General features: G+C 40.8%; 1 protein-coding gene across 3 annotated transcripts in view; it reads left to right on the forward strand.

Moving 5' to 3' along the window:
- Positions 1-12,404, forward strand: part of PPM1A (protein phosphatase, Mg2+/Mn2+ dependent 1A) — a 203,148-nt gene extending 190,744 nt beyond the window's left edge. For all 3 annotated transcript variants that reach the window (XM_030214789.1, XM_030214787.1, XM_030214788.1), the window contains one exon: positions 9,633-12,404. In XM_030214789.1, coding sequence (XP_030070649.1) covers positions 9,633-9,662 — 30 coding nt within the window. In that variant the 3' untranslated portion in view covers positions 9,663-12,404. The remainder of the gene's footprint in view (positions 1-9,632) is intronic.
- Positions 12,405-13,052: the final 648 nt, after the last annotated feature.

The raw sequence follows: 13,052 nt of genomic DNA on the forward strand, positions 1-13,052 counted from the left end.
ACGGCCGCGCGGGCGCGCGAGGACTAGCAAAGGACTTTGCTAGTGAAGTTTCCGATTGGAGGGGCTGCCGTGGACGTCACCCATCAGTGAGAACAATCAGCCTGCTGTCCTCGGAGAATACCTTCTACAGGTATGTAGCATTCGCTTTATGGTTACATGTTAGTTTGCCTTTTCTGATATAAGAAAGTTTCTTAAATATTTAGCTCCTTTTTTCCTTTCTCCCCCCGCCCCCCACACTTTTTCTAATTAGTGGTCTAATATTTCAGTGGGATGATTTGTTTTATTCTATTTTAATTTTTTTTCCTTTGATTGCATTTGAAGATACTTCCATTGATACTTTTCTTTTTCAGTACAATGTTTGTTTATGAGCAAAATAAAGTTTAAAAAAATTCATTTGGCCTGACTTTATTTTCCTGACTTTCTATTCACCCGTTGTGAATGCAAGGGGAAAAGGAAGGAGTTTCTCCTTGATTCAGGACCCTCATGATGAGGTACCCTTGGGGCCCTTAAACAGGCTCCGTCTCGAGGCTAAGCGGTATAAGCCAGCCAGTGATGACCTTGGACGCCTTTGGGGAATTCCTGCTTTCAGAAGCTGTGGCAGAAAACTGGGAACTAAAGGAGGTGGAAGCTGAAGGTTCCTTGCTCGCAGGGAGGTTTCCAGAACCAGAAGACCTTTCACTATCCAAGGACTTCCACTGGTAGTATGGCTCTTTTGGTAGGAAGATTTGAGCTAACTTATTCATGCCTGATGGAGACTGTTCAAAGCAGAGAGTAGGAAAGGAAGGCTCTTCCAAAACAACCGGAGACGGCGTATATAGGATATCAAATCTTTATTCAGTTGAAGAAACTATGACACACTTGACTCTGACTCGACACAGCTGTGTTTTGGCGCAAAATCTCATTGTATAGACTCCTGATGAAGGCGTGTTTTTGCGCCGAAACACAGCTGTGTCGAGTCAGAGTCAAGTGTGTCATAGTTTCTTCAACTGAATAAAGATTTGATATCCTATATACGCCGTCTCCAGTTGTTTTGGAAGAGCCTACCTTTCCTACTCCCTGCTTTGTGCATTTTGTTCGCGTAGGATCCTAGTGTACCTCTACCCTCGTGGTGATTTTTCCCCCTGATAGAGACTGTTCACATGTTACTGCAAGTCCAATCTCAGCGGTAAATATTTCAGACATGGAGAATGTTCAGGCAGATATCCTTAGCGTGGAATGTCCTGAATTCGATGGAGTGGGAGCTGTGCCCATCTGCCTTCCAGCTCCTGGTGGATTGCAATGGCCCTCCCTAGTTTGGCTTAATGGTGACCTGCTAGAACACCAAGTGTTCTGGCTCAGTTGCAGATGAGAACTTGGTTCAGCAGGGATCAATGCCCTGATGCAGCTCTGGCTGTGCCAGTAGCCTCTCTGTGTTTCCTTCATGGCTACTGATCAGAATTCTGCGGACAGTGGCCAGGCACCTGTTGTTCGTGATTTTAGTTGCTCCAACTGGCCTCATCACCCATGGTATGCAGATATCTTGTAACTCATGGCAGGGCCCCCTCTTCTGCTCTCAAAGGCCCTGGGACTTGGCCTAGGGCTCAGTGGTAATGGAGGGCCCAGTCCCTTTTAGCTTACAGCATGGCTCTTGAGATGTGATGCCTGAAAAATAGGGTCTACTTGGTGTTGATTGTTGTGACTGTCCTGAAGCCTGCAGGCAGTCTACCTGCTTGGCATGTCAGGGTCTGGTGAATCTTTGAATGCTGGTGCGCAGTGCAGGACCTCTCACCTGGTTAACTCGTGCCTGAAATTTTAAACTTTTTGCAGAAGTGCCTGGAGTAGGGTTTGGCCCTCGGCTAGCTGAAAATTAAGGTGGCTTCCCTCTCCTTTTCAGGGTAAAATGCATGGGAGCTCCATGGTGACGTAGGTAGATATTGTACATTTCTTTTGCACATGGTTAAAGGGATTAGACCTCTATTGTGGCCTGTCCTCCCTCAGTAGGACCTTAACTTAGTTCTTAATGTCCTGTCGAGTCTGCCGTTCAAACCGTTGAGAGGAGCTTCAGTGAAGGATCTCACCCTGAAGACTATTTTTGGTAGCCATTTGCTCAGCCAGGCAGGTATGTGAGTTAAAAGCCTTGTCCTTCAGGGGCCCTTATCTGTCTTATCCAGACAAGGTGGTTTCTCTTCACACAGTTCTTTTTCTGTTATGGATGGTCATTTTTTTTTTCTACGTGAACCAATGCTGGTGCTTCTGATGTTTGAGAAGTTACAGTACTTGGATCCTCTAGGAAAGAGTGATGGCATTGCATTTCATAAGGAAGCTGCAGGGACTCTATTCCTGTCACAGCTGAATTAATTTCCACAGGAACGTAAGACAACGTTTTTTGACACCTGATCTAAGATGAGTAGGTTTCCCCTGATGGGATGCCAACTGGTGGTCCCTCGTATTCCGCCCTTCTATGTGCATGTCTGAGACAGGGACTCTCAGGGAACAAAGGGGCATGGCCAGTTGGGAACCGTCTCAAGGGGCCCCAGGGACCTGTAGACTCAGATAAAGCAGCTCAGTCCCTGGAGGTCTATCCAGGGTTCCTCCTTCCTCCCTGTTGGAAGATGTTTGGGGGTGTGCAAATGAAATTTCCAATGATGGTTTTGCTCCAGGGGCTCCTTGCGGAGCCTGGAGAGTCTCTCCTATTGAGAATTCTGCATCCCAGTAGTACACTTGTTTCATTAAGAGTTGTCCACTCACATAGATGAGGTGTTGGATGGTTCTTGAGATTCCCTCAGTGCTGGTGGAGTCTACCTCAAGAAAAGGACCCTAATTTGGAGGGCCCAAAAGGTCTCAAGGTTTTCCCCCCTCTACAAGGCTCTGTGAAGGTTAATACTGGCAGAGTGGGAGGCCTCAGACCAGGGTTTCAAGGGGTCAAGATTGATGAACAAGGTTTATCCCCTTGGGATGACCTGATGGACAATTTGGTGTTAGTGGTCACCAAGAAGACCACCATTCTAGTGGAGGACAGTATGACCCTTAAGAAAACCACAACCATAAGATTGCGTTGCTTCTTAAGCACCTCTTTGCTTCCTCAGTGTTGGATAAAGTCAGCAGTCTCTGATCCAGTGGCTTCCCCCATCACTGGATCCTCTTGGACTCAGAGACTGCCTTTGTGGCAGACGTATTATACAGTTTTGTTTGCATCTGTTCACACTTGCTGGCTTTGGGTGTGGTAGCTTGTAGATGGCTGTGGCTTAGAAATCTGATGCCACCTCTAAAGCATGCCTTAGCAAATTCCTCTTCCATGGTCATCTACTCTTCGGTGAGAATCTGGAGCAGCCTGTTCAGGTCTTGAGGAGACCTGGGAGCTGTTGATCCAGTGATGCGACAGGAGTGTGGATGGAGCTACTGAAGAATGAGGGATTTCTCATCCGATTCTGGATGTAAAGGGGTTTTACACAAGTACATAAGCACCGCCATACTGTCTCCGACAGCGGCCAATCCAGGCTTCAATAACCCGGCAACCCCCCCCCCCCCCCCCCCCCCCCCAAAAAAAAAAAAAAAGAATGAATAATGTTCAATGGACTTTTCCCTCAGGAATCTGTCCAAACCCCCTTTAAATTCCGTAAGGCCAGCTGCTGTCACTACATTCTACTTCCTTTTCAGTTCTGCATTTCTAGATGGAGACTTTGTTGCATAATCTTGGCAGTTTCATCGTGAGGAGTTTCTGGCCTCTCTGTCTTTCAGAGATATACTTCCACATTGCCATTCAGGACGTTCTGAAGTGTTTTCTTCACTTTTATGTCCAGGGAAGCACTTACCTGTTCTGAGTGCTCCTGTTTGGCCTTGCTACAGCCCCTTGCATCTTTACAAAGGTAATGGTTTTAGTTGCAGCATTCCTTTGCAAGGAAAGGATTGGAGTGCATCTCTACCTTGTCAATTGGCTGATTTGGGCCAGTTCGAAGCAGGAGGCTCAAAAGACAGTGGCTTGGATGATTTCCTTCTGCAGAGCCTAAGTTGGTTGGTAATCATTTCTAAGAGTTGCTTGGAACCAGTTCAGGTCTTCCACTATCTAAGAGTATAATTCAATACCCATTTTGGGTTGGTCTTCCTTCCACATGCTCAAGTGAGCATGCTTCAGTCCCACCTCCAGATCTGTTGTGCGCTCCCAACACAAAGGGTTTGAGATTACTTGCAGGTGTGCAGTTTCATGTCAACAGCACTGGAGGTTGTTCTGTTGGTCCCCTGCAGTCTCATGAGTTTGAGATTCAGTTCCCCCTGCTGACATCAATCTGGAGTCAACTTAGAGTGTGTTCGGGTCTGGCAGGACCGGGTCTCTGAACCTAGCCCCTTCCCAAACAAATTACCTCAGCTGCATTTTTCTTGGGACTACCGGCCTGATAAGTAACAAAGAGAAAACTACAAACAAAAGAATCTTCTTACGTTAGTAATGTTTTATTCTTATCAAGATTATGAACACTAAGGAATTAGTAACAGCAAAAATAAAAGCAAGGTAATTTGGAAACATAAGCAAAAGGAAAAAGCCAGCGTAATGGATGCTTATCTCACAGTCAGTGGAGACTAACTGAGAGAGAGTGTCAGTGACTCTTGCCTTACGGATCAGACAACTTATATACAGATTTTCTTAGCCCAGGGCACAAAGAAACTGTTTCAGGACATTCTTTTGGCATAATTGCAAGAGGTACATAAAAAATATGTTTCTTAAAAGATACATTTCATTTTCCTGCTTTTTAATTAAGCACATTTTTATTAGAAACTTCTTATCTTAGTTCAAAAGGTCAGGGTCCTATTCTTACAGTATATTTTTCTTCCTTTGCCTAGGGCCTTCCAGATATGCCTATCTCCTTCCCATGTCCATTCCCTTCATCCCTTCACAGCGCAATTAGTTCCTAGCAGATAGAAACCTCCTGCACCCAGCTTTATGTGTAAATGGCTTTGATCACACATCTCAAGAACAGTGAATTGCATAACTCATTGCCTTTCAATTATGTGGCAAGGAAGAGGGAGGGAAGGGGTGCTTCCTTCTGTACTGGTTACTAAATGATCTTTTTTGTAATCCACAGAAGGAAAAAATATCTCCACACCTTACTATCTGTAGACTATAGTTTTCTTTGTATTATGCATTACCAGCATATTTGCACCTCCACCAGCAACAAGTGGTAGCCAGTCTCTCATCATATCTTGAGGGGAATTCTTTGGACTTGCTAGATTGGATAGTGGTCACCACAGTTGCCAGTCTCAAAGGCTGGGGAGTTCACTGTTTGTACAGGGTGGCTCAGGAGTGCTCGTCAGCCCAGGAAGCCAAGAAGTCCATAAATTGCCTGGGGCTGAGAGCTATTCATCTGGCCTTATTTAACTTCTTTCCTCTGGTTCAGGGTCAAGTGGTATATATGTTGTCTGACAATGCCATAGCTGTGGCATATGACTAATAGGGAGCTACCAGGAGTGTACCCTGAAGTTAAACAAGTTGTGTACGTGGCAAAATTGTGCCTGCTGGCACACTGTGAGCCAGGTAGACAAGGTGGACAATATATAGACAGATTGTCTCAACTGGCAGACACCAGATCCAGGGATGAAGGAGCTCAGTTTGGCAGCTGCCTGCTTGATGTTGGAGTGCTGAGGAGTTCCAGTGTTGGCAACTCACCAGAATTCTACATAACCTTGGTTCTTATGGGTTGACCCTTGAAAGGTGGTGCCTGAGAAAGAGAGGCTTTTCTCCTTCAATCATTGCCATGCAGATGAAGGCACCAAAATTCTCCACATCTCCTCTTTCATTAGGTTCTAGTGGATGTTTGGGACTTGATTCTCTGGGTAGTGGCGGGGGAGAGGGGGGTTGTCATCATCTTGTTGGATGGATATTCCATTCATCTTGTCATTTTTATAGGACGTTCTGGATCACAATGTGGTGCCTAATTTGCTCAGGTTCCAGGCGGCAGAGCTTGCCTACTTTAGAGGCAATGTTGGTGGGGCCTCTATTGCAGCCCAGCCAGATATAGTATTTTTGTGGGTGGTTGTGTTGGTGGTACCCCTATGGGATCTTAATTTGGTGTTCTCAGCGCTTTCTGTGCATTCCTTTAAGCCCTTTCAGTGGGCCTTTGTGAATGATCTCACTCTTTAAAGCAGTTTTCTTTGTGGCCATTCTTTCAATTAGGATTTCAGAGCTGCAAGCGTTCTCTTGCAGAATACCTTATTTGTCCGTCTCTTCCGATGTTGTTTCATGGGGTGCTGTTCCCTTCTGCTGAAGGTGGTTTCTCATTTTTTATTTGAATTGGATGGTGTCTCTCGTTCGGAGGTCGTCAGTGTTGGTACCATCACAGACACTCCACAAGCTGCACATTCGCAGCACTCTGCTATTAGGAGGTCTCAAATCCTATGGCTGTCACAGGGGATAGTACAGAAGAAGAGTGGGAAATGGACCAATGACTCCAGGAGAATGGGAGTTAAATTTAAAGAACCACTTTATTGAATGACTCGACACAGACACCTGTGTTTTGGCCAGAAGGCCTGCCTCAGGAGTCTTTTTCAGTAGTAGCTCAAGGTGATTTATAGTCAGGTACACTGAATATTTCTGTCCCAGGAGTGGTCACAGTGACCACTCCTGGGACAGAAATATTCAGTGTACCTGACTATAAATCACCTTGAGCTACTACTGAAAAAGACTCCTGAGGCAGGCCTTCTGGCCGAAACACAGGTGTCTGTGTCGAGTCATTCAATAAAGTGGTTCTTTAAATTTAACTCCCATTCTCCTGGAGTCATTGGTCCATTTCCCACTCTTCTGTACTGTTGTTTTCACGTGGGAGCTAGTGTTCATCCACTTAGGTGGATTACTCCCTGTCACAGGGGATATGCAGCCTGGAAGTCTTCGATGAACACTGGAGTTAGGTCAGCTATTGAATCACTAACATTCTTCAGATTAAAAAAGAAAAAGGTTTTCTCAGGGCCTTAGGGTTCACTCTACCAAATTGCAGCCTACATCCTGGGCTGAAGCAGGGGCTGTTTCCCCAGAAGTCATTTGCAGGACCATAACATGGTCCCCTCTCTGGGTTTTGTTTTTTTTTGTCAAACATCATACGCATGATATGTGGACTAGGCAGAGCAGTCCCGGAGAGTGTTATCTTCCTCCCACCCTATGGGATAAAAGCTCGGGTATATCCCATAAGAGCCACCTCAGAAGACTGAGGGATTCTGTAGATTCGTGGGTCCTAGATATGCCACCTATCTGAGTGGAGGAGTAGCCTAATGGTTAGAGCAGTTGGCTGAGAACCAGAGGATCCCAGTTAAACTCCTACTGTAGCTACTTGTTATTTTGGGCAAGTCACTTAGCTTTCCATTGCCACAGGTACAAATGTAGATTAAGCCTTCCAAGGACAGAAAAATACTAACTGAACCTGAATGTCCACATCTTCAGTGGCTTGCAAAAAAAAAAAAAAAACATATAGTCAGTTCTGCAAAGTTAGCCCTATGGGGCCCTCTGTTCTGGATTCAGTTTGATTCCCTTTGTTTTCTCTCGATTGATTTGGTCTCTCTATTGAGTGGCTTTAGCATATAGGAATGTTCCTGGCCGCCCCCCACCCCCCATTACACTGAAGATGTCATCAGTCTTCAGGTGTATGCCTCCATCTGCTGATTGGCAGACATAACCCATAGGTCTGGACTGGTCTAGCACGAGTCAATTAAAAGGAAATTACTAGGTAAGAGCAAATTTCACCCTGCCTGGAACCACTGTATAGACCAGTGGTAAGACTTCAGCTAATAGAAAATATAGCTGCAAAAGTAGTCCTAGTAGGAGAGGTCAACTCCATTTTTGGTATGCCGACACTGGTTTTCAGCCTACTGGAGGGTAGTGTTTAATCTGTTCGTCACAGCCTATAAAATCATCTAGGCTCTGGCCTTATTGTATTTTGGATTTAGTGACTGTTTACATAACTTATGTATTAAAATCCACTGCAGATTTCTAGCTATTGCCATCAGTATGTGAAAATACAGCTTATCCATGAGTTTACCTAAAAGAGGTTGGCTCTATTTTGGAATCAGCTTCTAAAAGAACTGAATATTGGAAGTTCATACATGTTATTCTAAAGGAAGTTAAAAAGTTATTCAAGTAAAATGATTTCCTGGTTATACAATGGCTGGATGAAGTGTTGAATGTGTTATTTTTGAATGGTTGCATGCAGGTAATAAGGGGAGGTGAGCCTGAGGCTATGATTGTAAGAAGGATTGAGACCGCCATATTCAAACTGTTACATGGGTTAATAAGATTTGTTTTAGACAGGACTTTGATTGTAATATTTTTAATATATATGAATTTTTTTTTCAAGTGAAGTGTATGACTATATGTTTGTACTGATGCATTGTGACATACTTTACCACCTAATGTTCAAAATCAGAATATAAATGCCATGCTAAATTAAATCAGATAAGATCTAGCTACTTTAAGAGCAAGAGCAGGATCCAATATTAAGTCACTGAAAGGTCAATACAGAAAGCCACACATTAGAGCAGCTGACAGCAGAGCTTCTAACGCAAGCTTTCTGCAATAAATTACCTGCAGATGCAATAATCAATGAGCATGCAAATTACTGCTATGTTAAAATTACGACAGTAATCCACGACTTATTGCAAAAATGTCCCTCTTCCTGTTGGGCTACACAGAGAGGCTTGGGTAACAGAAAGCCAAAGGTAGAGGAACAAGTATTGCCATGTGGAGAAGTAATTAAAAATATTTTATTAAAAATGAAACCCATCGTGGCTACGCTTCACACTCTGGCTGTGTCAGGGGGTTAATACGTCAACAACTGAAAAACAAAATGCTTCTTAAAGTAAAAACACCTATGTTGGTAGACAAATACATAAATAGATTACTTTGGCAGTCAGCTTAAAGGAGAAGATGTGAAAGCATCTTTCATTTTTAAGATCATTATATGCTAAGCATTGAAATAAGCAAACAGTATGAAATCTTAACTAATCCAGTGTATTATATATAGTAATTTATTATATATTATAAAAATGCCTATCGCAGGGAGCGCTGAGGTGCACTGCAGTAGTTTTGGCATGTATGCACGCTTCCCATGCCCTAAATAATCATTTTGATTAGCGCTGGAGGTGTGTTTGGGGCGAGGAATGGGCGTGTTCAGTGCTAATGGGTTAACACATGATTAGCGTGTGAGGCCTTACCGCCTAGAAAACAGGTATAGTTAAGGGCTCATGCGCTAATGGAAAAATAGCTCATGGCCATTTTACCCACGCATTATGCCTCAGCACGTAGAAAATTCACGTGCTAATAATAATGCAGGCCACCTTTTAGCACAGCTTTGTAACAGGGCCCCTATATTATTATTATTATTAAACCTTGTTTAATCTTCATTACCTAAATTAAATAATGTAGCAATTTTTGTGTGGATTTTCTAGACCTGTAGCTTCCTGCCATTTTCCTGGAGGACCCTCACTCAGACTGGGTTTCAGGATATCCACAGTGAATATGCATGAGAAATATGCGTGCAGTTGAGGCACACGTTCAAATCTCATGCAGAATTCCGGATAGTCTGAATGCCAACTATTTGGAGTCCTCAGGACAGATTTTGAAACCATTGTTTTAGGAACTTTGTGGAAAGGTTTTTAAAAAATCTCTCTATTTTCTAAAGGATTCTGCATCAGCTGATGATATGTGGTAAATCTGTTCAATGGAGTTGAACATGCGACTAAAGTTCTGTGAATCTTCTTGGTGTCCATCATCAACCTTGTTCAAAGAAGGGAATGTAATGTGGGTGAGCGTGATGAAATCAGAATAATTCCAGCAGTACGAAGACAGGCCCTGGAGCTGTAGTTATATTTTTTTTTTGTCAAATTGATACTTCTGTGAACATGCTTTCAAACCATAATTCATGTTGTAAATCAGACTCGAGCAATTTGTTGTATGATTTTGTTTTTGTAAAGTGCAATTGTCTGTGCAAAATGCTCATATTTAATTATGAACTGCTTTAAATCACTATAAAAGTTATAAGAAGTGTCTGACTTGTGTAGTACAACTATATAACACATTACATTCATGTGGTGGTTTTGAATTGAAAAATAGCAGAAACCTAGCATCTGGATACCCAAGACAGTTGTGCAAAAATTGTAAGAATTTTTAAAATAATGTTATCACTTGTAAAGCTGAACATCTAGGCAGTTTGTTCCAACTGTAAAATAAAATTGGCAGTGAAAGAAACCTGAATAGTATAGGATACAAATGTCTCACAGTGAATTTTTCTTGTAAGGTCACTTTCCAGGTTTTTTGTTTTTTTTTTGCGCTGTATACATAGTGCTGCGGGTTCATGACCAGTCTTGGGACTTGAGAGCCTTGATTCCCGTAGCTCATCTGTAAGCCCCATAAATTAGTTCACTTGTACTAAAGCAGTAGAAATCTACAGCATTTTTAAATTCTCACTCACTAGGTCTGCTGCTATCCAAGTACATTATCCTGACTTCCATTTTATCAATAAAGCTTGATTTAACAAACATGAAATTTAATTATATATGTGTAATTCTCTTTCTCTGCCTTTTAAAATTTTGTGCCATTGTAAATGAAAATGTCCTCTTGAAAAGGCATTTTTTGTTTTAGATTGGGAACCCATTTTAAAAATGGGTTTACATTTTCTGCCCAAGGCATAGACCAGATTTTCCAATTAGACAATATAGATTTTATTTAAATAGATTTTACTCTTTGGTATGGATTCATAAGGGTTTTTCAAGCTGCCTGTTTTTCATTAAGGCATGCATTGGCTTGGATTTGCCTACTGTATAATGAAAAATGTTTGTTAAAGCCTGACAATCTAACACTTTTTATTATGGTATGTGTGCTTTCAGTTGATCCACCTGTTTAGAATGAAAAACTAGTGGTTAAACAGTATTTGTGATTTGAAATAGCATGTTGACTTGATTTAATTGTTGGTCATTAAAATTAGACTTTAATTAAAATTGTAGATAAAGTTAGAAATAAAACTAAAATTAATTTTAATCTCTCCATTTGAACATACAAAGTAAGGTTTCAGATCAGCTTTGTGTTAACAAGACTACTGATCATGTACCATATTTTTGTCTCTTTAGATTGAATGGTGGTGGTGGTGGTATACAGTTAGCCAGTCAGAGCTTTCTTTAGCTGAGTTCTGAGTGCAGAAGGTTTACCTATTCTATAGGAAAGTTGCTATGGAATAGATGTGGTAGGTTAATACTGACTAAACAAAAAAAAGGTATAAAACTGCTTTAATAGGAAAACATAAGGCAGTTCATTCTGCTTTATTTGTCTCTTCCCTTCAAAATATACATATTGTGTATATATAGCCTTAAAGCTAATGTAAGGTTAGGGAATATTAAAAACAGTGGGAAGGTAACTTGTAGTGTTTCAGGTTTGGGTACATATACAGTACCGTCAAATCATTTTCCTTTATCCCTCTTGTATGTTTGGATGCTTAAACATAACGCCAGTATATTTAGATTGTGATCTGTTCAAGCTTGAAAAAAAAAAAGCACTATTTTTAATTTTAAATTTTTAGGACATTTTTGGTTAAGTAAGTTTCCTAAACTGAAAAATAAATGCTTAAATGTCTAATTTGTTGTAGAGTGTAGATTTTAATGTCATAAATTATGGCGTTTCAGATGGTTCATAAATGCACATTTTAATATCACGTGCTGTATTACAAAAAGTGAACATAATTTTGACAAAGCACAAAAAGATCTGTTGTTTGCATGTGTATATGCTCGTAGGTTAGAGCTGCCTTCTCTAAGCCACAAAATTTTTAACATAATTTAAGCTAAAAATAAGAAACCACCAAGGAAAACTGAAATTGAAAGCCATGATTCAGAATGTAATCAATTAAGCTATGTCATAATGACATATTGTTTGAAATTCTTTTTTTTTTTAATTGGTGAGGCCTATTTAATAAATGTGCGAATATGCTTTTGCTACCCGTGCTATAACTAAGTTTGATGTTGAGAGGGATATTGCTTTCAATCCTTTCTTTTATGCCTTACATTCAGCACCTAAGTTATGATCAGAGAGCACGGAATTGAGTACACAAACATAAAATCTTTCATTCTTTATGCAGTTGGTCAAAATCATGCATCAGTTTAAATATAGACATATGCTCGAAACAGAGAATTAGGTGTTTGCTACCATGCACAAGAAAAAAAATTAAAAAAAAAAACTTTTAAAAGGCACTTTTGCACCTTTGTTGTGCACTTTTTTCCCACCTGTTCAACATTTTTTATTGTTTTCTTTTAATGCTGAACACATTAACACCTCAGGGGTAATGCAAGAAAATGTTATAAAGTTTGCATTTAGGTTTAAAATGCTGCTGAATATTTTGAATTATGTGCTTTTGTCCCTCTTAAAATAAGATTCCTGTGTAACAAAAAATAAAAATGGATATTACGTGTTTCAGTGTTTTTCTTTTGGATCATGTTTAAATAGGACAGCCCCCATTTACTTCCTGAACTAGGAAATCATGTAATCGATTTAATATACTTGGCGTGGTTCTGTGGGGGGGGTTTCCTATTGTGTCTAGCAGGTTTATTCATTGCTGTGGATATTATTTCTGTAGCTGGATTAAATGTTTTATTTCAAAAGTATTTGAGTTGCTTAAAAATGGCATAGTTTTAAACAGTAATCCAGGGCTTTCCTTATTAGTTGAGTATCGAGTAATAATTCATTTCTGGCAGCTTTTTTCTAATAAATTTAAAGGCATATTTTATATATGGCACTTATTTTAATTTTAGAAGTTGGTATTGGTTACACAATACGTTTGCTTTCTTTTTAAAAAAGCTACTGTGCTTGTGTTAAGCATAGTTTTGGATAATGAGAACTATGAGCACTATAGAAACATCAGCTTTACAAGTTTTCAAAAACTCCTAATGTAGTTTGTTTATAAGGTTGCAGACGTTCTGGTGCTGTGCATAGATTTGAACAGGAATCACTACTATCTAACTGTAGTAAACCCTTTGCAACTAGGAAGCCTTATAAGTTAAAATATACCCTTTTTTTTCTTTGAAAGAAAAGCAAAGTTAGCTGTCAGCCGTAAAAGTTA

Source organism: Microcaecilia unicolor, chromosome 9 (assembly GCF_901765095.1).
Source record: "Microcaecilia unicolor chromosome 9, aMicUni1.1, whole genome shotgun sequence".
In the NCBI taxonomy this organism is placed as follows: domain Eukaryota; kingdom Metazoa; phylum Chordata; class Amphibia; order Gymnophiona; family Siphonopidae; genus Microcaecilia; species Microcaecilia unicolor.